Source organism: Oncorhynchus mykiss, chromosome 8 (genome assembly GCF_013265735.2).
Source record: "Oncorhynchus mykiss isolate Arlee chromosome 8, USDA_OmykA_1.1, whole genome shotgun sequence".
NCBI lineage: Eukaryota > Metazoa > Chordata > Actinopteri > Salmoniformes > Salmonidae > Oncorhynchus > Oncorhynchus mykiss.
In genome coordinates this window covers 60,320,958-60,347,743 of record NC_048572.1, presented here as the reverse complement: position 1 = coordinate 60,347,743, position 26,786 = coordinate 60,320,958, and the positions used below count along the sequence as shown (strand labels likewise).

The 26,786-nt window shown below is 41.1% G+C and overlaps 1 protein-coding gene across 4 annotated transcripts; it reads right to left on the bottom strand.

Annotated features, from left to right (window-relative positions):
* Positions 1-1,035: 1,035 nt before the first annotated feature.
* On the bottom strand, positions 1,036-26,786 carry LOC110530260 (la-related protein 4B). 4 transcript variants are annotated; one of them, XM_021613172.2, is made up of 17 exons: positions 26,304-26,786; positions 23,355-23,488; positions 16,585-16,744; positions 15,729-15,896; positions 15,321-15,399; positions 14,540-14,676; positions 14,171-14,274; positions 10,153-10,263; positions 9,855-9,908; positions 9,288-9,527; positions 8,857-8,966; positions 8,380-8,652; positions 8,048-8,096; positions 7,544-7,711; positions 7,116-7,294; positions 6,725-6,836; positions 1,036-6,531 (listed from the first exon to the last, which is right to left on the bottom strand). In XM_021613172.2, exons 2-17 carry the CDS (start codon positions 23,433-23,435, stop codon positions 6,208-6,210), a joined length of 2,349 nt encoding a protein of 782 aa, XP_021468847.1. In that variant the 5' UTR covers positions 23,436-23,488; positions 26,304-26,786; the 3' UTR covers positions 1,036-6,207. The 4 variants fall into 4 exon arrangements, with proteins under 4 accessions (XP_021468847.1, XP_021468848.1, XP_021468849.1 ...); XM_021613173.2 differs by having other exon boundaries at positions 7,550-7,711; XM_021613174.2 differs by having other exon boundaries at positions 8,048-8,075.

Below are 26,786 nucleotides of genomic sequence, written 5' to 3'. Positions count from 1 at the left end.
TCACCGACAACGATGAGACAGCCTATAGGGAGAAGATCAGAGACCTGGCAGTGTGGTGCCAGGATAACAACCTCTCCCTCAACGTGATCAAGACTAAGGAGATTATTGTGGACTAGAGAGGAAAAGGAGGGCCGAGCACACCCCCATTCTCATCAACGGGGCTGTAGTGGAGCAAGTTGAAAGCTTCAAGTTCCTTGGTGTCCACATCACCAACAAACTATCATGGTCCAAACACACCAACAGTCGTGAAGATGGCACGGCTACGCCTATTCCTCCTCAGGAGACTGAAAATATTTGGCATGGGCATTCAGATCCTCAAAAAGGTATACAGCTGCACCATCAAGAGCATCCTGGCTGGTTGCATCACCTCCTGGTATGGCAACTGCTCAGCCTCTGATCGTAAGGTACTACAGGGTAGTGCGTACGGCCCAGTACATCACTGGGGCCAAGCTTCCTGCCATCCAGGACCTCTATACCAGGCGGTGTCAGAGGAAGGCCCTAAAAATGGCACAAGACTCCAGCCACCCTAGTCATAGACTGTTCTCTCTGCTACCGCATGGCAAGCGGTACTGGAGCACCAAGTCAAGGTCCAAAAGGCTTCTTAACAGCTTACCCCCTAGCCATAAGACTCCTGAATAGCTAATCAAATTGATACCCATACTATTTGCATTGACCCTCTCCACCCCCATTTTTACACTGCTGCTACTGGTTAACTACACAGTCACTTTACCTACATATTACCTCGACTAACCTTTGCCCCCACACATTGACTCTGTACCGGTACCCCCGTATATAGCTTCGCTGCTGTTATTTCGTTGCACTTTAATTTTTTTTTTTTTACTTCAGTTGAGTAAATACCTTAACACTTATTTTTCAAAAAAACTGCATTGATGGTTAAGGGCTTGTAAGTATTTCACTGTAAGGTCTACCTACACCGGTTGTATTTGGCACATGTGATAAATACAATTTTATATTTTTTCTTGATCAGCCCCCAGACATCCCAGATTATGGGACACACACACACACAGAACTCAATAACAGTGCCTAAATCTTTATTTTTCAATAAGCTACATTTTTTCCCTCCAAATTAGACAGCTTAACATGACACGAGTAACTTAAATTATCAATAGTTGACATGTACGCTTGATTCCAGTCTTAATGGAAGAATAGGTAAGAAATCAAAAGCACTCAAAGATACCTCCATGAACTACTGTTATGTTCATAGGTTCTTCTCTCCCATAAAGTCAGCGATTGTCCACTGCTGTTAGCGTAACATGGTATGGGTAAAAATGAGTTAATTGACCACAGTGAGTTGATAGTGAGACAATGGCTGTGTCTCATTCCAGTCAGTTGGTGCATTGTCACATCACTTTAGAAGCAAGGTCAACTTACAACAAGCTGTAGCCGTTGCAAAAAATACATGGCACTGTCAAACTGGTGAGACGAAGCAGATCGAAGCGAACTGGGCAAGGAGAACGAGACGGCCTGATATGAGAGACTTTGTCTGTGTACAGTAACACAAGGAGAACAGCCCGAACATTACAACAGGGCTTTAGTAGTGCGAGCAAAATAAGAAAAAGTTCAACACAAGTTCAGTCAGTCTTTCGTACTGTAAGCAGTGCCATCATCTTCTGGAGAGATGAACCAATAACATTGAATGAAAAATCATTTTCTCATCATCATGCTGCACACACCTAGCTGGCGAACGAACCTTGGGTTAACTTGACCGTCAGTCAACTTTGCATTTGTGTTTTATACTTCTGCTGACCCCAGGTGGTACACTTCACGCTCACACACACACTCACAGTGCCCAGCCTGATAACATATCCATACCCAATCTGCAAAGACAACAGCATTAGCATTTTGCATTAGATAGGCCTACTAGCATAGACCAGCTTAAATTTACAGACAATCATGCCTCGACTTCATAAGCCAGATCAGATACCCGGTCAGATGCAGGTTGCTATGAGTACTTTGTCTAATGTCAGTGGTATCAGATTTTAAATCCCAGTTTTATAATGCTGGACCGGCTACACTTCCCATGAGTAACAACAAATATCAAAATATAAAATGGCAGGCGCTTAAATATTATGTACAAGTCAAACAAACTGCCAGGCTGAAACAAATTAAATGGCACAGTTTTTTTTTGCCACATTAAACGCAGTCCACATGTGTGATCAAATGATACAAAAAGACAATGCACAGTATGTTATACAGTGTGCCAGAAATCATTTCTGCAAGAAAATGAGAAGTGTAAAAAATATCTACACTATTATGATTGAGTCTAAACACTGGTAAAGCCTACCAAAAAAAACTAAGTACAGTTATTACTTCTGGGGGCTACGAAAGTTCCGTCGATGTACAGTTTCATGAAAAACAAAAAAATCAAATAAAAGCAAAATTACAGAATATCAACCATGCTTAATCAATTTGCGGCAAACGATTAAAGGTTGTCTGGTACAAATTATAATTTATGCTGCTGAGGAATTGACATTGGTTGTGTGTGAAATATTTGATGTTCCTGTGCTTCAAATGTGCTTTACTGTGATTCATAAAGAACTGTTTTATGGGCCAAATCACACATCAGATTGATATAAGCTGTCTGTCACAGGACAGAGTATGGACTTTGTACTGTCATTTGAAGATGTGTATTTGTACAACAGGTAGGTTCTCCCCTTTTCTCATTGTGCACAGTGAAGGGGCTAAACAACAGAAACAAACATCTGTTTGTTGAGAAAACACATGGAAATGGAATGAGAATGGCATTTAAAAAGTTACAATCAGACAACCTGCCCACATTGCAAAGTGAGGCAGACGCAATTCTTCACATCAGAACAATTTTTTTTTTAAAGAAATTCAAACATTTAGATATCCTACATCCAGCTCAAAAGCGACATTAATAGTTCAACAAGATCAATATATGTTTTTTTTAAATCATTTTAAGGTACCTCTTTATATTTTCTGATTATTTACAACTGTACAAGCAAAGCACACAGTTCAAAGAACATATTTGATACAGTATTGACTATTTTGCATTTACAGGATTTATATTTCCCCCCAAAACAAACAGAAAATAAAAACAAGGAACAAAGTTAATCAAAAGAGAGTTGAGATAAATTTTACAAAACCAAAATGCTGCTAGATTTGTACTTTAAGACCAAGTAAGACTTCTGACGTTAGGTATGACTAAATATTTCCATGCGTCTCCCTTAGTAACATGTCGGGGTTTGAAAAAAAATAAACTAACTCTACATTGTCTCGTATAAAAGTTAAGGCAAAGTCATTTTCAAGTTTAAATAAAATTCAAGTTTTTAAACACCGGATGGAAATTATACATTTGAAAATATATAAAATTGTATTTATTTTTTTCTTGAAAAGAAACTTTAATGATATCTCATGGAATAAACAGCACTGGTTTCTAAATAAGCAGAGCAACATGTCTTTTATACCATCTCAGGAAAAAAACGACAAAAAATGATAATACATCTGCCATTTAAGACTGCCCATAAGTGCATCTCAGTCCTTCAGAATCAAACTCCCCAAATAATGTGTTTGCAAACCAAACGGCATGCAAATCAAAAGCAGCAATGACTATCAATACAGGCAATGTCTCCTCCCTCCGAATTAAGTCCTCTTTTCTAAGCAGAGTACTCCAGGGTAGCTCCTTGTTGCAGGAAGACGTCAATGAGACACTAAAGAAGCGCACAGGTTCCACTTTTTTTCTACTTAGAGATTTATGCAAAGCACAGAGGGGAATTTGGAAGCTATATGGTTGTTGTATGGAGAGCCAGGTGAAATCTCCAGAAGAAAACCATGCTAAAAATAAACTGGGCATTTCTACTGTATGGAGGGGAAGGTGTTGGAACAACCCAACAGTGCTGCCTGCTCTGCCTAACATTTGTCCAAACTGAAAGGACTCAGTGGCTGCTCAGATTTACAGCATCCAAAACAAGTCAAAGTTGCCTGCTCACAGGGTGCAGTTTACTACTCATATTTTCTGAGTGTCACCCAATGACTAAAGCTATACCTTCATTCTAAAAGGGCTGCCTCATCATTTACCTTAATATCTAACATTTGTAGTGAAGGAAAAACCCCACTTCTTCCTTTCAACCAATTCTACTTAATTGTAAATGTTTTGGAGCCACCAGGATTTCCTAAACTCAGTCCTGGGTCCCCTCCTGGGGCACATTTAGTTTTTTGCCCTAGCACTACATAGCTGATTTAAATCATCAAAGCTTGATGAGTTGGTTATTTGGATTAGCTGTGTAGTCCTAGGGCAAAAACAAAAACATGCATCCGGGGGGGGAGAGAACAGGACATAGTTTGGGAACCTTTGATCTAAGGTGTAAACCCACATTACAATTTGCTACTGTAATACTGAATAAACAAACCGCTTTATAAAAAATAAAAATGAAAAAAAAACAAAAAAAACACGTACCAGTGGTTTCATAATTCACTACCTAAAATGGAAAACAAAATCAAATAAAAAACACCACTGCAAAAATAAGCCATTGTTAGTGGAACTCCACAGGTTTAAATCAATGAAAGTGAGCACAAAAGAAAATAACTAAAGTTATTTTTATCCTGCACGGAAGTATGTCTAGTAGGCATTTACATGGGAGTAAACAAACAGTTTAACTTGTGTGAATTTCTCCATGTAGAGGTTAATCGAATTAGTCAACATTTAGGTCTTCTGAAACTGATTACCCTGCCACAACATTTAATAATAATGCACAAGTCAAATGGAAAGAAAGGTTAAAATCCAAGAGGGAGAAAACTACATTTGTTGTATAACTGATATTTTAAAGGGCTTATAATGTGACTATCAGCAGTTTCAATATTCCTCTTTACATTTCAGAGAATATGAAACTAGATTCACATGTTCCCTTTTTGCTTCTGTATGTCCAGAATCAAAACAAATAGTGCAAAGTTTAGTTGACGACATGTATCAAGTATTATTTTCTAAGTACAGTACCAGATTCATTGAAGTAACACGTTCCAGGTTCATCCTCTAGCACCATAGCTATCTAAAATAATTAAGTCACTGCACCCTGCCAAAACCCTACTGCCTACTCCTTATAGTAGGCTAGCCACCTCCACTGCCAACATGTGCCCGCTGAACTAGTCTTTGACATGCTCGTTTCACAGCTAAATTTAGAAGGAGTAAAGTCACCAATAGCCACAACATGATGAATTTATGCGTTTTTTTTTCTGAGATGAAAATACACGTAGATTTCTACTGACACTGATAGTACCTCTCTCTAAGAGGCCTAACTAGCAATGTGCTTTATACGGCTAGGAAACAGACTCCTGTGAATGGGATAGCAGAAATCTACATTTTATTGTTTACCACAAGAAATACCAGATAAAGACTTTGGCGCTCTTAAAACCACCAGCACGCAACAACTAGAGGTACTTGTACCAACAATCAAAACCAGTATGCAAATAAATGTATTCTCCTCATATGCTGGTGTTACAATGACAAAGAGTTCCGTGTTGGCAAAAAGAATCTCAGAAATCCCTCAGAAAGTAGGTCTTCTGTGGATTTCAGTGAAGTCTAAAATGACACTAGACTAGTTGACCTTGCATATGAATGTAAATATGTAAAAACAATTATGGCTACGTCCCACACGGCGCCTTATTCCGTATGTCGTGCACTACTTTTGACCGAGAGTAGTACGCTACTCAGGGAATAGGGTGTCATTTGGGACGCCAATCTCATGACTGACTGATCATCTCATCCTGCAATGGAATCACATTACATCTTAGGACTGCATACAACATACAGAAACACCCCCCACAACTAACAAGATCTAAACCGCTATTCCGTTACTCATCCACTTCCCTTCATTCACTCACTGGGTGGCTTCCAGTCTACCTACTCTCACAATATTATCTTGGAAGGCAGTTTGGACATATGAATTTATCCCACTAATCTGAACAAGAGTTCATTTGACTGATTGACACAAAATAATGCAAAAAAAATCCAAATGAAATAAACCTCCCAAAAAATAAATAAGTAAAGATGAACGGTTCTCTACATGCACACTGAGGTGCTATTGTCAGTAAGCCCTGATCCAGAAACACATCCTCTCTATGCTGTGACTGATGATTTTGGGATAGGTTGTATTTCAATAGCCCTGACTTTTTCCAGATTTTTTTCCTCTCACACATTTGTTTTGAAATTGACTTTATTGCAGTTGGGGTTTACTGCAGGTACTTTGGGGGGGTGTTGAGATCTTTGCTGCTGGGACCCTTCCCTGGGTGGTGGGGAGGTGGTGAGGGCCACCGGCCGGTTGGTCTCCGGACCTCTCGGGGTCTGCCTGGGTTAGCAGGCTTGGAGGAGCCTGGGTATGTCTCTCGGGGGGCCTTGGGCTCGCCCCTGTCCCCTGGAGCTGCGTCAGGGCACTTCCTCTCCTCTCCTGCGGAGGCAGCGCTGCTGGCTGGCTTGGCCTCTTTAGGGGCCTGTAGTGTCGGAGCGTGGTCTTTAATCCTCTGGCAGATCTCAGCGTAAGAGGGCTTTCGCAGTTCCTGAACACACAAAAAAAAGCTAGACTGTAGATGATTAATTTCATAGGACATTGACTACGCACCCTGGTTTGACATGCATTAAAATAAGAAACACGGTCCACAAGTTAGGTATAGATGCTATCAAAAGATCTAGATCAGCTAATATCAATAATTGCACCTGGTTGTTTAAATGCTTTGGTGAACCAGCACTTACTGTAGCAGCCCCATTGACTTGAACATATTTGCTAGCAGTGTACAGGGTGTCAGTGACCAGCTCCACAGAGACCCGGTTCTCCTTCTGCTTCGCCTCCGGAACTTTCACTTCCCTGAAACACACAGTATCTCACAATTCATTCACAAAGACGAGTAGGGCATGAAATGCTGCTAAGTCAGTTCTGTTCATTTTTTTCTACACCAAGCTATTTTGACAACAACTACTGTATCTATCGTGTTTGGCATGTTTGATGAGGAAATAGACAAGTGTGAGAGAAAAGATACTGTATGATATGAAAAACAAAATAAGTTATGTTTTTCTAAATATAAGTAGTGTGTGTGTGTGTGTGGGGGGGTGGGTGGGGTTTGAAACACACGTGTCATATACTCACTCTGCGGGTTGGGAGGGAGTGGGGATAGGGACAGGGCCCGAGGCTGGTGCTAGGGTCAGGGCTGGGGGAGCAGCGGGCAGGAGGCTCGGGGGCTGTGGAGACGTGAACGTCCTCAGTGGCTCCTTGGGTCCTCCTGAGGGGAGGAGGGCGCCTGCACCGCTGGCATCAACACTTACATTCTGGAACGGGATGAGAAAAAGAACACATCAGGTTCCTACTGACAGCAAAGCTGAAATGTTGAGCTAAGTGATTCACTATGTTGGCTTGGAGATGAGAGCTTGGCTGCATCCCAGATGGCACCATATTCCCTGGCCAGAAGTCTATGGGCCCTGGTCAAAAGTAGAGCACTACATAGGAAATAAGGTGCCATTTGGAACGCACAGAGTACAGTGGCCTGGAGATGACAGCTTGTGGTGGTAAATACTGACCCTGACCTTTGTGGCTCCTATTACCATGCTGGCCAGTCTGTTTTCAAACATGTTGTCAGGGGTCTTGAGGTGGCCTGCGGCCCCAGGCAGGGGGGGGAAGCTGGAGAGCCCCAGCTCAAAGCTGGGGGACGGGGGCTTCTGAGGAGGGGGTGACTGGGTGGCCACTCTCTATACAACAAAACAGCATCAAACACCGTCAGACAGGGTGGCCACTCCCTAAGCAACACCGGAGTCGGCACAATGCAGTGAGTCAGAGAAAACAACCTCTGCACCCTACTCCCTTCATAGAGCACTACTTTTTCCCAGAGCCTATAGGGCGGGTCAAAAGGAGCGCAGTATGTAGGCCAGGGTGCTAAAGCCAGCCTGGCAACCATACCTACAAAATCCCTGCAATACAAACATTCAGTCAGGAGAGGTCACAGCCTTCAGCATCAGTACTGATGGATCTTTCTCAAAGTCAAAGACTAGTTTAAGAGGAGAGATATTAAAAAAATATGTACTTACTGTAAACTTGTTGTCATCCCTCTTTTTCCTAGAACCATAAATATTTGTCCTTTAAGAGAGAGAACATTTGAAAGATTCACTGACATTTTTTTTATCTATTTGAAGCACAATTTAGCCTTAGATTTCAATTCCAAAACATGAGCGCCATGCTCTCTCTCGTAAAATTATAATGCGTCCCAAATAGCACCATATTCAGCGCACTACTTTTTTACCAGATCCCATGGGCACTGGTCAAAAGTAGTGCACTAAATAACAAATATAGTACCATTTGGGACACATCCTATGGATGTCTATGGTGGTGAAGCTCATGCAGATAGTGGATGATCACTTACCTTCCACGGCCCATGCCCAGTGAGTAGTCGGTGCTGACGGGCTCCACCCGACCCGTACCGATGTCCCTCCTGGGGTAGGTCATGGTGGAGGGGGGTAACCTGGTTCTGTTCTGGCTCAGGAGCCGCGTCGTCTGGGGGGAACCCCGGGGCACCCCGTTCAGGATGCGCTCTGTGGGGAAGTTGAAGATGGTGGGGTTGTCCAGGAGCCCTGTGCCACGCTGATCTGCGTTGGGTATTGTGGGCCTCAGGTGAGGTTTATTGTGAGTGTGATTCCTGAAAAATTCCACAAGAAACACTGATCAATAATGTTTAAAGATCCTACATCATTCCATAGAATTGGTATGAGCACACATTATGGAATTATTGACTTGAATGGGGATACCTGTTCTACTCATTCTATTTCTATAAATACAAGCACAGTCATGTGGACATTCTTGGTAGTATCGTGTACATTAGATGGAATGTCAGTGTACCCACCTATTCCTGGGAGAGTAGTGCCTAACACCAGCAAGAGGAGACGTCGCTGGTTTAAAACTATGGGATGTTGTAAATCCATTGATGAATTGGGTGTTGTGAAATGATGTAACCTGTTGAATATAGAAGGAAACACTAAATCAATTACTTTTATAGGAGTTCTAGTAGCATATCATACAGTGAAGTTATGAAATCTCTCATTTGATGTCTTGTAGGTTTGTGGGTGGTAGGTGTGAAAAATCCTGGTAATTTCTCAAACATTTTTAATTTATATCTAAAATTCCCAGATTTTCCAAAAACACTGGTGGGAAGATTCCCAGAATCAGGAGAGAAAAGGCATAAAATCCATGAATTTCCCAATGAGAATTTTGGGGATTCTGCAACCCTAGTCTGTATTGTAGGTTTGTAGGTGTGTGCATGACTGTTGTCCTCACCAGTGAAGGGTCTATGAAGCTGTGGGTGGCTGACCAGGCCTGTGGAGTGATAAGGCTGTAGAGGGGAAACTGTTGCTGAGGGCTGTACACTGGAGGAATGTAGTACGAGGTGTAACGCTGTTGTTGTTGTTGTTGCTGCTGCTGCTGCTGCTGTTGAGCATATGGGTTTACCTCCACCGGGCGGTAGCCATTCTTTGGCATAAAAGTGTTGATAGCAATTGCCTTCGCCTTTATCCGTGCCTGATTGGGGTTTAGAATTTAGAGTTCCTTAGAAAATTGATTTTTCCTCAAAAACAAATATTCAAAGTAGGCATTTTTCAAAGCGGTGCACAGAGATTTGAATAAATTAGCCACATTTCTCCAGGGTATTATTTCACGTCAACTATAAATGAACCCAAACAAACACTGTAGATTGACTTGTTGTTATCATCCACTGGAAGTCGTTTGGGGGAAAGCATTAGTTGCTGTTATGTAGACAGAAAAAGGTTCTGAAGCCCCATACTCCAGAAAGTACAGTAGATGGGTGAAGTTAATTAAGGTTAACACAAAAAACATGAATTAGCTTACCTTAATAGGTTTCCCTTGGAAGGTTTTCACTTCTTCACGAAGATACTGATATGCCTAGGAAAAAAAAGGTTAAATGAACACTTCAGAAACAGCACAAAATATATCTTCAGTTTGTATACCCGCTGAGAAGGACGTAAGCTCAAGGCCAGTATAAAACCCTGTATGGCCACAACTAGCGGTTGTAAACCAAACATAGACCAGCCCTACAATCCTAAAACATGCTATGACGTGCAGGGGAAAAGTACAAAATCAAGAGCCATGGTCATGCAATGGTGCGACATTCCAGAATGTTCCTTACCTGTTGTGCATCTGCTTCTGATTCAAAGGTGATGAACCAGTTGTCGTTGTAGGCAAACTCAGAATTTATGAATTTAGGTAAGTTCTTTCCTTTAAAAAGAGCCTCGACCTCCTGCAAAACAAGAGCAAATGTCAAGTTTAAAAAGGGATAGTTCAGGATTTAAGTCTTCGGGTACAGCTAGCATATGCTAAGCTAGTTAGCATTGGCTGGCAAAACTCTAACTTCTTTCATACTGGACACAGAGACATACAAAAATGTTATCCACGAGTTAATCTGCCTCTGGAGAAGCAGATAAAGGACTTCATTGTCAAAATCCTGATCTATCCCTTTAGTAATGCCAAAACGCCACAGGAAATGTGAGCAAGTTCCTGGATTCGATTGAAAAGCTTAGGGCGGTCTAAGCCACTGCCTCTGGAGCACATTGCTCGAGCATTGGTTCGAATCTGGCACACTGCTTTTTCAACACACTCTCTCTTGTATGTATCTGTATCCAACAAACAAAAATAAATTGGCCCGATAAATGTCAAATATTGTCAATATTCCCCAATGGGAGTACAGTTCAGACTGAAATAACACCATTAAAATGTTCGGAATTCTAAACAGCTAAAAACATCACCCTTTAATTTGTCACACTGCATTAATTTTGATAACCACCCACTTGCACAATAGCCGAAACCTCTAAACACTGTTTAAACAATGTGTCATTGTGTTCGAATTCTCATACTAACTGTACTATTTGTGACATGAATTGAGTATATAGTATGCTTATTTGTCATAGTATGGATATAGTTAGTATGCCAAAAGTTCCCAGATGTCGTACTAAATTCGCCAAAATATGAAGTACACAAGCATAGGACACTATTTCCGTACTTTAGGGACCATAATGCAATTCAGGAAATGGGCGTAGCTTCACATCATTTTCAGATTTGAAGAAATTGGCAGGAAATATGCAGCCGAAGTACAATGAGAGTGGATACAAATTCATTGCTTTAACTAATTATGACAAATGTTAAGAAAATGTTGAGCAAAGTAATGACTTTTCAAATAAGTTACCTTGCACGTTATGTTGGCTGGCAATTTGTTAGTTACACGCTTACGAACCACATAACATATCATTACAGCAGTATGTACTGGTGTGTTGTTAGCTAGTTACCTAACGTTAGTTGGCTACTTATACATCAAACTAGCCAGTATATTAACTATAGGCTAACTACCCAACGTTTATTGACTTGATTATTCCCATTATTCTTAGCTTAGCTAAATTGTATAGTCGTTCTCAATGGACATTCATTCGGGTGCATTCGTAAATTCGATCTGGCTATCTACTCCGATTTCAGAGCACTCTCGTCCAAGTGTACCAGAGAGCAGAATAATGCATTTTCGAGCGCTCAACACCTGTTGAATATGGCCGGTGTCAGTAAACGTCGGCAAAAAAAGCATAATTCAAATTGTTGCCAGGAGCATAGTTAGTCACCAACGTTCTGGTTAACCAGCTCTGCTAGGGCGAGTAAAATGGTCAGAGTGGTCTCATTTGTGTCTGGAAGTAGCTAGCAAGCAAGCCAACGTTAGCTTGGGTGCTTGACTGCCGTTTTAAGTAGAGGTCGACCGATTAATCAGGGCCGATTTCAAGTTTTCATAATTGGTATTTTTGGACACCGATTACATTGCAAACCACAAGGAAACTGCGTGGCCACCTGTTACACAAGCGCAGCATCAAAAGAAGCCAAGGTAAGTTGCTAGCTAGCATTAAACTTATCTTATAAAAAAATAACAATCAATCTTCACATAATCACTAGTTAACAGCACATGGTTGATGATATTACTAGGTTAACTAGCTTGTCCTGCGATGCATATAATCAATGTTAATTTATCATCGAATCACAGCCTATTTCAACATCGCCAAATGATTTAACAAAATCGCATTCGCGGGGAAGAAAAAGCACATTCGTTGCACAAATGTACCCAAACATAAACATTTATGCCTTTCTTAAAATTAATACACAGAAGTATATATTTTTTTAAACCTGCATATTTCATTAAAATAAATGCATGTTAGCAGGCAATATTAACTAGGGAAATTGTGTCACTTCTCTTACATTCAGTGCAAGCAGAGTCAGGGTATATGCAACAAGTTTGGGCAGCCTGGCTTGTTGCGAACTGTGTTTCCTCCTAACAAAGACCGTAATCAATTTGCCAAAATTAATTATGACATAACATTGAAGGTTGTGCAATGTAACAGCAACATTTAGACTTAGGGTTGCCACCCGTTCGATAAAATAAGGAACGGTTCTGTATTTCCCTGAAAGAATAAACGTTTTGTTTTCGAAATGATAGTTTCCGGATTTGACCATATTAATGACCTACGGCTCATATTTCTGTGTTTATTATATTATAATTAAGTCTATGATTTGATATTTGATAGAGCAGAATGACTAAGCGATGGTAGGCAGCAGCAGGCTCATAAGCATTCATTCAAACAGCTCTTTACTGCGTTTGTGAGCAGCTCTTAGCAATGCTTGATGACTTCAAGCCTATCAACTCCCGAGATTAAGCTGGCAATACTAAAGTGCCTATAAGAACATCCAATAGTCAAAGGTATATGAAATACAAATGGTAGTGAGAGAAATAGTCGACGCGTCAGAATTCCTATAATAACTACAACCTAAAACTTCTTAACTGGGAATATTGAACCACCTGCTTTCATATGTTCTCATGTTCTGATCAAGGAACTTAAACGTTAGCTATTTTTACATGGCACATATTGCACTTTTACCTTCTTCTCCAACACTGCTCTTGCATTATTTAAACCAAATTGAACATTTTTCATTATCTATTTGAGACTAAATAATGTTAATTGTGTGTTATATTAAGTTAAAATAAAAGGGTTAATTGTTCATTCAGTATTATTTTTATTATTACAAATAATAAAAATAAAGTTTTAAAAAATAAATAAAAAATGACTTTTTTTTTTATAATTAAAAAAATATATTATTCATATATATTTTTTTAATGGGCCTATTAAAATCGGTATCGACTTTTTTTTGTCCTCCAATAATCGATATCGGTAAAGGCATGGAAAAATCATAAATCGGTCAATCTCTAGTTGTAAGGTCAGCACGCTCAAATCAACCCTACTCCTCGGCCCCGAACGTCCAATGTGCCCCCCGAGAGGGAAACGCTCTGAATTTACGAGCGCAATTTAGCACTCCAGATTGAATTTAAAAACACACCCGAAATGTCTTACTAGTAATTTGTTATGCTAACTAGCTAGTTAGAAGTCGCATAGCAACAGCATCAACTTCTGGTAGACAGGCGAAGAGCTAGTATGCTCAACTGAAAGGATACTGTTAGTTTACAGTGTACTAAAATTAACTAATAGTATATACTCATTAAGTATGTAGTACGTTAGTATGGGTACTCGAACACAGCTCATAACATATTTAACAGGGTGTCAACATCACAAGATGGAAGATGAGTAAAGAAATAAATTGACAGACATATACACCAGTATGACTTATGATTCCAGGAAAACGACTCAGGGTTGTAATCATTATTCCAAACAGCTGCAAAACGAAAACTACTGTTTCGTTTGGACAGGTTCAGCAAATGGAGGGACCTACCTGAATCTGACCAATAGAAAGCTTTCAATGCAAAACAAAGTTTTGCCACTGTTTGGAGTAATGATTACACCTCAGGTAGTGTGCTGTGCACTCAACAGGAAATTACCTACAATGCCCTGGTTAAAACACACATATAGCCTAGTCACATTAGAGCTTGTACAAAAATGACCTAGTCATGCTGAAACTTGACTGATTTCTTTCCACCGTCTGCTATACTGGATACAGTCATTTGAAGGTAAGTCATTGTTTTCTTTTAAAATGGTCCTGACAGAATGTCCCAAATGACACCCTGTTTCCTATGTGGTGCACAACCCTTAGTGTTCTGGTCTAAAGTAGTGCACTACATAGGAAATAAGGTACCATTTGGGACTCAAATGGCAGCTAGCCAGTGAACATACCTCTACAGGAGTGCTCTCAGGGACCTCTCTGAGGATGACGATGCAGCGGTTCTGGTTGGGTCTCACCTTCTCCCCCTTCTCATCTACCTGGACCAACGGCAGCGCTACAGGGGCAGGGCAATATTCAAGTCCAGTGAATTTATAATCAAAATCTGAAAACTTTATTGCCATGTAACAAATGTTGCTAGGAATTGGTGTTGTACAAAGAAGGTTAACTAATACAACTGAAATCCATATGAAACCAATCCAAATGAAACATCTCTTCCCAGCAATGTCTCTTTAGTCTCAATAACAACAATTGCTCTTAGTATCAAGTTAATCAGAAAAAGTTCAGTGAACGATAGTTTCAAATAGAAGGGTGTCACTTACATCGTAGGATATCAACGATCAACACCACGTCCGTGCTGAGTTTCTTGACGTGGTCCAGGTTAGCTACCGTCACGATTGGCACATACTGGTCACTATCCATCTGAGAGATAAGATACATGTCGCTGGCCAGGTTCTCCCTGTAAGTGAAAAGAGACAAGACAAAACGGTAAGGCACTCCCTGTAGCCTAAGTCACTCCTCCCTCCCCACAGCACCCACCAGGGAATTCTTGACAGCATGAAATAAAGCTTTCATTTAGAACACGCCTCCCACAAAGGGCCAAAGAGAACTAATGAGTATGCGGCCATTGTGCATCATCACAGTGACATATTTCACTGGCTGTATTCTGGCATGGGCAGCACTTGATTACTATCAACAAAAACTATGGCCCAGCATCGACACATTCTGTATGGGGAACAGCATAATAAATGGAACAGTAGTGGTGTACATTACTCCCCTAGCTACCTCCCCTAAGAGCCAATTAAAGTTTGGTCAGGCGGGTTCTGTATTCTGTAATGGCAGAGCTGTGCCTCTGTGCTGCACGGCTGTAGATTATATGGTTTCTGCAGCACAGTGTGCCCAGTGCATTATTGGCTGTATTGTAGTAGGCAATGTCTATGTCCCAAATGGCACCCTATTCCCTATATAGTGCACTACTTTTTCCCCAGGGCCAATTGACCAGAGTACGACTAGCACTGGTCAAAATGTCAAAAGTTGTGCATTATATAGGGAATAGGGTGTAATTTGTGACACAATCAGTGTGTAGTATTGACTGTTACTCACCGGGACAGACAGAACTCCAGGGTCTTCTTCAGGTGTTCCCGGAGGTCCTCCTGACGGCTCTCCTGCTGGAGCTCACCGTCTGCTCATCGGGGGAACAGACAACACAACATTCACTTTCATGCCGAGACCCTTCATTTAATTCAACTCACAGGTATTGTCCCAAATGGCACCCTATTCCCTATATAGTGCACTCTAATGACATTAGACCATTCATTATATTACACACAGTCCCCTTTAGGTACAGGTTGTTTAAGTTAAAACAAACTCATTGATGCATACATTTCTAATATTCTAAAACACAATGTTGCAGTGCAATGAGAATACCATTTATATAATTGTGTATCACTTTCATAGACGCTTTGCTCAACTCAAGTGAATGGTCTCCACTCCAGTGGATGAGGATCCCACCTGTGTGAGTTGCCTCCTGGCCAGACTCTGGGTATGCAGCAGGGTCGGCGCCCTCCAGGGTGACGGTTGCGGCCATGGGGGCTGGCTCTGCCATCATCACCGGTGGAGGCTCATCTGGGTCGGCCAACAGGGGCTCCTCAAACACTTTGTCTTTGCTGGCTTCATAGCCTGGACAGAGTAAAACAGGAAACAACCATCCAAGCAGTTAACGCAAGCTACAGTATTCACTGGCTTCATAGTCTGGACAGACTTAAAGGGACAACCAAGAAAGCCGTTAACACTAGCTAGTAATAAAGCGATGGCTTAAGTTGAAGAAACAATAGGCCTACATGTTATGTAGTACTAGTAATACATTGATCTATACAAGGGGAAAGTGAGGTTAGTATTTAGATGTTAAAATGGATACCATGAACATGTGACTACTTTAATCGCCACAATTAACTTCACATAATGAGCTAGGAGTAAAATGTAGATGTGTCAATCTGAATAAAACTGGTCCTAATTTATCACCTTCATGTCCCCACCAGTCCCTTGTTAACTGCCACGACGGCTAAACTTGGCTAATCTTAACGTCCGCACATAAAATGATTATGCTTATTATGTGTTAGAAGGAAGGATGGGTTGGTAATATTTATAGCTCTCCCTCTGACTAAATTCAGTATAAATGATTCAACCCATGGCTGCGCCGTGATGACAGGGGTTGCGCACCAAATGTCACTCCAATCCCTAAATAGTGCACTACTTTTGACCAGAACTCTGATCAATAGTAGGGCACTATGTAGGGAGTAGGGTGCCATTTGGGACACGGCCCCTCTGTTACCATGGCTATCTCCAGCCGGTACTTAAAATGGCTGACCTTCTGGCCCAGGGTCAGCAGAGCTGCTATCGCAGCCATCCTTCCATGGCTGGAGAGCAGGTGTGTTCGCAGTCCCAGTCGCAGTGGCGGTGTCCAGGTTAAGCATGTGATTGGCCCATGCTTTTGCATTGGGGTTCAGGTCAGAAAACTTGGCAGATTCCTGTGGCAGGAGACAAGATAGGAGAATATTATATACATGAGTTCAGGTAGGCCTCCACACTTCAGCAGACAAAAGAAAGGAGGGGTACTCAACAACAATAACAGGAGTACAGATGTATAAGAATACTATCAGTATAGCAGAATATAGGCTAGATCAAGGAATAATGAGAAGGTACTCTCCAGGAATTTGACAATAGTCAAAGCTCTGCCATTCAACCTTGCGTACTGTTCATATATCCATCTATCTATCTATAATGTTACCCCTTGGCGGCGTTATCAGAAAGCATGGCATTGATTTTCACTGCTACGCAGAAGATGCACAACTTCACATTTGTGTCAGAGGATTTCATCTGTATTAGCGATTTAAATACTTGGATGCTCACGACTTCCTCCAGCTAAATCAAGGCAAGACAGAGGTACTTATTGTTGGAGCCAAAGCACAGAGCGAATCTAGTCGCCCATTTTAATTCATGGGCAATAAAGACAACACCAGGTAAAAAAAAAAAAAAAAAACTAGGTGTTATTTTAGATTCTGAACTCAATTTTGAATCACACACTTAGAACGTGACCAAAAAAGCTTTTTTACCACCTGAGGAACATTGCAAAGGTGCGGCCGTTTCTCTCTCAGGCTGATACAGAGAGACTCTTCCATGTTTTTATTACAAGCAGGCATGACTACTGTAATGCTCTCCTGTCTGGTCTACCCAAGAAAGCCATTGGTCAACTGCAAAACATACAGAGCACATATTACACCGGTTTTAAGGTCTCTGCACTGTGAGCTTTAGAATACATTTTAAGATTCTTCTATTGGTTTTTAAAATCAATCCACGATTGTACCACAATACATGTCATACATGCTTTTAAGTTATATACACCCAGTAGGTTCCTCAGGTCCTCTGGCACTGGCCTTTTAACTATCCCAAAGCTTAGGACCAAGAGGCATTCTTTAGTGATTATGCCCCCCCAGCCTTTGGAATAGCCTGCCAGAGAACCCGATGGGAGGTTGAAACTGAGGACATATTTAAAAGATATCTTAAAACACATATTTTAGATTTGCTTTTCCTTAGGGTGCTTTTTAGTCATTCAGTTTGTCACTCTTATGTTTATCTTATGTTTGTGTGTAGTAAATATTTCAGCTTTTAATTTTCATTGTTTGTTTTTTCCTGTAAAGCACATTGCATACCATTTCTGAAGTGAGCAGTATAAATAAAGCTGGTTTTGATTTGTGGTGTGATCATACAAATACCAATGTGCAAATAGCAATGGCCAGTGGCCACAAATGTGTGTTCATCTCAGTACAGCAAAGCTGATAGTAGTTTCTTCATACTGGCTATGTATGCAGACAATGATTGATGATATAGGCTACCTCATCTTGTCACACAGCAAGCAGACCATCCCTTCTGGGATTACTAGTTATCCCAGAAGTTGAATAGCCTAAATGTCTTTGAGTTGGCCTAGTCTTTGAGTTGAGGCAACAGACTCAGTGAGAAAATGCTAGTGTAACCTAAATGTTTCCCTATCAGTTCCACAGAAAAATCAAGGAAAATATACACAAAATGTTGTCAGAAAAAGGTTGACAAAGAACAAACTGTTTTATATAGCCATAGCTACATCATTGAGAAACCGGAGTTTATGATAATGCATTTAAGTAAAATCAACAATGATAGATATCTGGCATAAGAGATATCAAGACAACATACTTAAGACTGCAAAAATGACAGATTGAGCACCAATGCTTTGGGCAAAGAGAAGTCTGGACATACTCACAAGAGATAAGTAATTGTTCTGCCAATTCCTTACACAAGACTCACAAGCGCTACGGCTGTAGCGAAGGGCTTTGGTAAAAGCCATACTAGAGTCCTGAGGCAAAGCGGCATGTCTGTAACAGTTACTCTCCGCTGCCTACAGTAATAAAAGAGTCCAGGAGCGCATCCAATCATGCCCTGCACACTCCGGGCTCACAGTCATCGCACCTGCTGCACACAGTGACGGTCCATATGGCACCTCAACCACATTCAGAGCCAAGCAGAACACAGACTACTTGTATCACCTCTTGGATATTCCCAGAGCTTTCCGAGCACACCAACCAAGAGTCTATTATCCCCAGGTTATTTCCAGAGGTTTCTGATTCCCAGGCATCGCACAGCGTATTCAGCATGCCCTCCTCGGGCTTCTGCCTCCCATAGTCTTCACTGCTCTTTGATGCTTCTGAGGCTGTGGCTGCTTCTGTGGTCCGTCTGTGCTGTCAAACTGCCTCTGGGTCACGAGGAGCGACAGGTTGTCGGGGGAGAGAGAAAATTTAAAAAATGAGACACACTGCTGCCGAGGTGTCCGACGTGGCAGCCGCTGATTCGTCGCTGTCACTCATTCCCATTTAATGGCGCTTTGGTTTCATCACTGCTGCGGCTACCCTCTGAGTCATGCTCTCCATCAGAACATCAAACCCACGTCACCAACGAACAGACATACTGATGGCTAAGGTGGGTTATTGTTAAATCCACCTGAGCCAAAGACAGAAGCTGCCTGAGGAATGGATTATCCACAGTGTGTACACTAGGCTTCTCCTTTTGCAATCCACACCCAATAGGCCTTTAGGTGTCAGATGAACCTGTGCTTAAGTAACACACCAATATCCATAACCTACATACAAGTGTCAGGGGTCACACTAGCTTTTAGAAATCAGCATTTTCAAAATGCAGACCATCCAAAAATGTGCATTTTAAACCATTTCACCCGAGTTGTATATTGAAAGTCAAGTGGTGGTTTGCGGTCAATAGTGGTCAGGGTCGTGAAACTATACATTTTCTTCACACAAAATAAATGAAAGCAAATATAATAAAAAAATTGCTTAGTTTTTAATCTGACGACAAAAGTGCAACACTATTTGGCTAGCAGCCACACAATTAGCTTATAATTACAAATAAAGCTAGCTACATTTCCTAATGTTGTGTATCATTGAAAAAAATAAAGCTAGCTACATTTCCTAATGTTGTGTATCATAGAAAAAATAAAGCTAGCTACATTTCCTAATGTTGTGTATCATAGAAAGAATAAAGCTAGCTACATTTCCTAATGTTGTGTATCATAGAAAGAATAAAGCTAGCTACATTTCCTAATGTTGTGTATCATAGAAAGAATAAAGCTAGCTACATTTCCTAATGTTGTGTATCATAGAAAGAATAAAGCTAGCTACATTTCCTAATGTTGTGTATCATAGAAAGAATAAAGCTAGCTACATTTCCTAATGTTGTGTATCATAGAAAGAATAAAGCTAGCTACATTTCCTAATGTTGTGTATCATAGAAAGAATAAAGCTAGCTACATTTCCTAATGTTGTGTATCATAGAAAGAATAAAGCTAGCTACATTTCCTAATGTTGTGTATCATAGAAAGAATAAAGCTAGCTACATTTCCTAATGTTGTGTATCATAGAAAGAATAAAGCTAGCTACATTTCCTAATGTTGTGTATCATAGAAAGAATAAAGCTAGCTACATTTCCTAATGTTGTGTATCATAGAAAGAATAAAGCTAGCTACATTTCCTAATGTTTTGTATCATAGAAAGAACGACGCTAGCTACATTTCCTCATGTTTTGCTTCAAGTTCATCTTGCATTTTAACTTGCTAACAGAGATCAGTCAGAGCGCTGTCTGCCGATCCAATGTCGTTTGTGTATGAGGGAATCTGATTTCTGATGATAGCAAATATGTCATTGAGTGGAGAAGTGCAACTGAAAGACAACATTAGTCATTTTACATTCATGATTTGGAACTAACTGTGACTGAACAAGAGCAGAAATAACAGTTTGATTTTTTTCTGCGTGAAAAATGCAGAATTCTGCATTAACATGACATCGTTGGTACAAAAAGCCTTAATGGAAAACTTGGATAGTTATGATTCTCTGCTGTGGGAAATTCAAGAGGCTGAGTATCAAAAGTAAAGTAAATCCAGCTTTCTTCAGAGTGATATAATACATTGATGGAACAGCAACAAGGCCCTTTGCTTTTCACTGGGAGCTTCTGTCTATTTGCCCGGGTCTATTTATAAAAATATTTATTTTTATTTTTTAAAAACACTGCATTAGGCTATAAACTCAATGGGCTGTCTGGTCAAGCGTACAACACACACCAAGACAAAACGCTACATCAAAACCAGAGAGCCACACTGAGACCAAGGCAGGAGAAACAAAGAGCCTATAATCCAGTCATGCAATAATGTAATACCCTCCCACTCCCACATCTGACCTGGCTGCTATAGAAACTGGCCTGACATAACTGACTACCATGTCCAAAGCTTCAGAGCGTTTCAGGTCCGCTTGACCTTTCCCAATAAAATGCCTTGGTGCTTCCATCCCTCACTGAGGGGAGTGATTCACCTTTCCCCAGTAGCCTGATTGGAAATGTTATTTTTGGGAAGCTGTTATTCATTATGAACTATAGACATTGGGGTCGGGGGACATTGTCATCGAGTGCACAGCATGTTTTCATTGCTCCTTTAGTCAGTCAGACAGCCAGGGAAGTGTTCATTTGTACACAGGGATAGGTTAAAGTCCCTGAAAAGGATACTAAACAAAACACACAATTTGGACTGGTCCGTCTGGGAGGCTTCTGCCACGTTGAGCTCCAGACCCAGGGCAGACAGACAGTGGACTGGTAATGTGCTGAGCACCCCGGATTCAAATGACCTAGGGGGGGTGCTGTGTCCACAGGAAATGTTATACTTGTGCATCCTCACAAGCCTACAGGTTCTGGCATATAGCCTAGGTTACAACTAAATGGACATCTCTTGGACAGCCAGATCTGAAAACAATTATCTCCAACCTGACACAGAGCATTAACTAGTACTATACTAGAACCAATGACAGGCAGATTCCAGTGAGTGGCAGCAGCATTGGAGTCATTAATGTAACAGCTTTCACATTTGGATAAGATATGGCCAACACATAGCTTTAAATAGGTCATATGTGCTATTCATGAATGTTCATATGCCACAGCATATGGCACAGTAGCGCTGAGCAGAGCAGCATAGAATAAGATGCTTAACATCACACACTACATGTTAACAAGGAACACATGGAAGTAAAGGTCATTCTTTAATAAGGCGAGTGGCGGGAGGCATAAATAATTACCTTAACAACAAAAGTCCCTGGATTGAGACGTGAAAACGGCATACCTCAAGAATCCATTGGGGACTTTTTCCTGAAACCAATCTTGTTTCCAAACGTATGCCATGTGTTTAGCCTAAATGAAACTGGAAAAAGACAGCAGTGTCTTTCCATTTCCTAATTTGGGAGAATAAGCTTTCCTTTTGGCCCTCATTTAGGCTATTCAACTTAACATTCTTTCCAACTCAAGAGATTGACGAACAAGGGGAATTTCAATATGTGTAGCCTACCTGCGTCCACACGCTTCTTAACAAAATGTAGCCTACAGCATGCTCTTCATCTAATAAAACATACAAGCCTTATGACAAATCTATTGAGCGAGACTGCCAGCCACATAGCTGCACCATGCAAGGAGAGCACAGCACGCATGTGTTAAAATGAGGACTCCTCATGAGTGCTGTGCTCTCCTTGCATGGTGCAGCTATGTGGCTGGCAGTCTCGCTCAATAGATGTCATAAGGCTTGTATGTTTTATTAGATGAAGAGCATGTTGTCTTTGCATGCTGTAGGCTACATTTTGTTAAGAAGCATGTGGTCGCAGGTAGGCTACACAAATGGCAACCTATGTAGGAAATAGGTTGCCATTTGGGATGTGACCCCAGAGACACACACATCTCCATTGTGTGAAAGAAGTGAGGAGTCTGTAGGGATACCAGTACAGGAGTATCTTGGAAACAGAAGACATGAAAGCTTGCAGCAGGACTATGACTGAGATGTTAAAATGCCAACTAAAGAATGTCTGTCCCTATAAATACTGTATACTTAATTTTTTTTAAATACACTTAGTGATGAAAGCAGCAGCAGGTAGCCTAGCGGTTAGAGTGTTGGGCCAGTAAGTGAAAAGCTGCTAGCCAACAAGTTGAGAGAAAAAACGGACGATGTGCCCTTGAGCAAGGCACGTAACCATAATTGCTTGAGGGTCGACGTTGATAATGACAGACCCTGGCTGTGACCACATTCTCCGGGGGCATCTCAGGGGGAGTTGGGACATGCAAAAAATAAAACAATTCCAATTCACGTGTGTATTAACACCTGTACATGTGTGAATTAGGACAAATATAAGCACCCACCAAAGTATTATTATATAAATGACCTTGGCGCCAAACAGCAACAGCAGTTCGCATTGAGGAAAAGTCAGCGCTTGAAATTTAGGAAAAGTTGGAGTCCATGAAGCTACAATGAGTAAAAAAATTGGGTTACAAACACAAGAGGCTGTTGTTTAGCAGTGTTTTTGCAGCGCACATGTGATGGTAAAGTTAGCCAAACCAATACGAATCACTGATGCATCCTGTTAATGCCATGATAAACGTGTGCAAATTAATACATTTGTTACATTTAGTTGATTCCCTACATTTTGAATATTGTTGAAATCCGTTTTAAAATGTATGGATTCCGTCCGTGTTCTCCGCATTGGCGGAATTTCTAGGAGCCTAGTATTTAGTACCTACCAGATGAGAGCTCTCTTTTGCTTCTTGTACTTGCTGCACCTGTGGTTCAGCTACAACTTTTGTATCCTGGTCAGAAGTCATGAGCCGTCTACTTCTTGGCTCCTCAGGGAGAAGTCTCTTTGTCACCAAGTAAGCTGCGGACAGAGAAACAAATAAGTTTACCAGGGTTGTATTCATTAGTGCACCCCATAGTGGAACGTTTTGCAACGGAAAACGAAAAAACCAAGTGTTTCATATTGGACAAATTCAGGTAGGTGCCTCCATTTCGTCACATTTGATTCCTTGTGAATATGCACAGAGAAAACACTGCAGCAACCAATGCTGTAGCTCACCATGGAAGTGCAAAGAAATATTTCATTAGTAAGATGTCAACAAAACATACATGCAATCTATAAGTATAAACACCATTGGAAATGTCCCTTTTCTATCCAGTAGGTCCAATTTGTAAAGAAGTGATAATCCCCCAACAATCGAATGCCTGTCTAACATGAGCTCTCGTTGTGTTCGCAAACAAAGCAGAAAAATAATGGCATGGCTGTAAAGCTCACGACCTTTGACCTACATACTCATTACCACAGACAGTGTGAGCTGGGCTTAACAGACCATTGTAAAGAATTAAACAGATGCTTTTCCATCAAGCAAGGCACAACTAACTACAGTTATCAAAGCAATTGTTTCAACAAGTCAACAATTGTGCTCATTTCTTGCACAACTAATTCAGAGATCATGGCCAACAGTTACAAGGTTCCCACACTAATCTTTAACTGTCATGTTTAATATTGTGTCATGGACCTATTTGACATATGGGCATAACTTGTTATCATTTAAGTGTTAACCCTGTATGTAATTGTCTATTCGTGCATTTCTGCTTATTCTTTGAGAAACAGAAGATGGAAAGCCCTGGCGTAATCTAGCCCTGTTCCTGGAGAGCTCCCATCCTGTAGGTTCACCTCAACCCTAATCTAGCACACCTGATTGTAATAATTAGCTGGTTGATTAACCTGGTTCAGTTTGTTACAACTGGGGTTGGAGCAAAAACATACAGGAAGGTAGCTCTCCAGGAACAGGTTTGGACACCCCAGAATTACGCCAAATATCAAAAAGTATTTTTGGAAATTTTGCAAACATTCAAATCCACTGCGGATTGGACAAACTAACCGTTTGTATTGACATAAACCTGTTGCAATTTTGCATTGTCACTTGAGGACTATGCTGTTGTACAGTATGCAAGCAAAGTTCTGGTCTCCACAAAAATGGCAATTTAAGCAGTGTTCCAACAACTGTTCACTACAAGTGGTGACTGCAATACATGCCATCAGTGATAAAATGACATGATAGGTTTGATGTAGCCCACCAGTGGCTGTCAAGTTTCCATCATTGGTACTACCCAACTTGTTTGCACTATGCATTATCATTTTTAATTTAGATATTCTTGTCACATTTCAGGAAAATTACTGTGGATACTATAGTAAGACAGAGCAGGCCTGTTACTTCAGCTCCAGCTGACAAGTTCGGCAGAGACCATGCGATGAGGTAAAGCCTGCAAGGAGGATTACCATTGTGTGTTTTTTTATTTGTGAGGACAGGACGATGGTTAACCTAGCTACCAGATTAAGCTAGCTAGTCAAAACTTGTCAACTAGACAGTAGATAGTGGCAGTCTGTTTCTGCTCTTTTGCTAACTAGCTACCTATGGAATTGTGGCAAGAGCCCAAACAGATCTGAGAGAAGGCTAGAATCATGGTGGCATGTGACTGCCATTTACAGTGATTCTGGCTAGTAAAATACTATAAAGTAATGCTGTGTAAAGCCCGTTCAACTACAAAGTTAACCCAAACTGCTGGAAAAAGCAGAGTATCATCAGCATTCAGTGAAAGATGGCGACCTCCAGCATGATTCACCTCCATCAATCAAATGTATTTATAGACCCCTTTTTACAACAGCAATTGTTGATGGAGACTATTCCAAAGGCCAGCCAGCAGATCCTACCCGCTTGCTTACAGCTGCACTAGGGTCGAACAGGAATCCTTTGTATATTAAGACACTGGAGCCGGCGCGAGAAATGGCTCAAAACATTCCTCAATCCAGGGATGTGAAATGCATTGTACACTGAACTGCCCCAGTATCCCAACTATTACATCGAGAAGATTGAACGACTGCTAGTAGTTTAGCAATCGTTGAATCTTCTTGGTGTAACAGTTGGGATAATGGGGCAATTCGGAGTACAACGTATTTCTCATCCCTGGATTTAGGTACGTTTTTCGAGCCATATCTAGTTCTGCAGAGTCTTAATATACACAGGAATGTTGTCTGGCCCTAGTGCTGCTGTAAGCAAGCAAGTAGGACCTGCAGGCTATTCCAAAGGCTAGACACCAATTATTATGTGCACCTGACGCTCCAGACAAGGCCATTCATAGCTCGCCAATTTAGCAAGTAACCTAGCTGGTAGTTAGATAGCAACGTCTGTAGCTACTTAACTCGGACGTCACTGCGGTGGCACATTGATTTGCTGACGAACAAAGTCACGAAACATTTAGCAACTAGCTATCTGTGCCAACGTTAAGTGTCGAATAGTGAATACAGAGCTAGTTAGCTGACTAGTTACCAATAATTTCACGAGTTAAGTAGCTAACGTTAGCAAACGCAGCCACTTCCATATTCGTGTAGTTAACGTTACGTAGCTAAAAGTAGCAAGATTATAACGTGGGGAGCTTACTAGCTAACGTTAGCCAGCTATGTATTTGCTAAAAACAACGCACAACAAGCAAACCGCGTTAGTTGGCTAACTTGCTAAATTAGTTTGACAGCCGCTTCAGTAAACGTGAATTTATACCTTGCTATCGTATAGATAGTTATACGATATTGTTATAGTTCTAGGCAGCTACCGAACGACAGTTAGCAACAACGAGTAAGCGAGCTGGCTCGTTACTAAGCAATGGGCGCTACTCACCTGTCAGCTCTCACTGCACGACGATGCAAAGACTTGTGGTAAGCAAGGCCTTGAATTGGCTTCCTGGCTGAATACGCACGATATTATCAAGCTAACGAGCACGCTAGCTACGATTTACTGCAGTCTTCGAATGAGCAATAACAAGCTGTTGGGGGCTGGGATGGCAAAAACAAAAAGAATACCCGCCCTTTTAGCCAAATCTCAGAAAACAAAATACCGTAACGTTAGCTTTCCTAACTAGCAATGCTAGCAAATTAGCTTAAAAGTAGCTATTAACTTTGCACTTGTTTTGTGCAGTAGAATTAAAATAATCTATATTATTCTTCGAATTTTACCAAGCGGAGGTTCTACTAGTAGAAAAGTAAATATGGAACATCAACCCAGAACTCTCAATGTGAAGCGTTCGTTAGCTAGCTGGATCACTCGAGGTAGCTACCAGTTGGGAATGGAGAAATTGATGTTCCAGTTGTGTGAAGATAGCCA

Excerpts from the sequence above, each read along its gene's own strand:
- LOC110530260 (XM_021613172.2), bottom strand. The coding sequence starts at position 23,435 with ATGACTTCTGACCAGGATACAAAAGTTGTAGCTGAACCACAGGTGCAG. Across the intron at positions 7,295-7,543 it reads TAGGAGCCACAAAGGTCAGG|AATGTAAGTGTTGATGCCAG; the intron begins GTCAGTATTTAC and ends ATCCCGTTCCAG. Across the intron at positions 6,532-6,724 it reads AAGTCAATGGGGCTGCTACA|GAACTGCGAAAGCCCTCTTA; the intron begins GTAAGTGCTGGT and ends TTGTGTGTTCAG.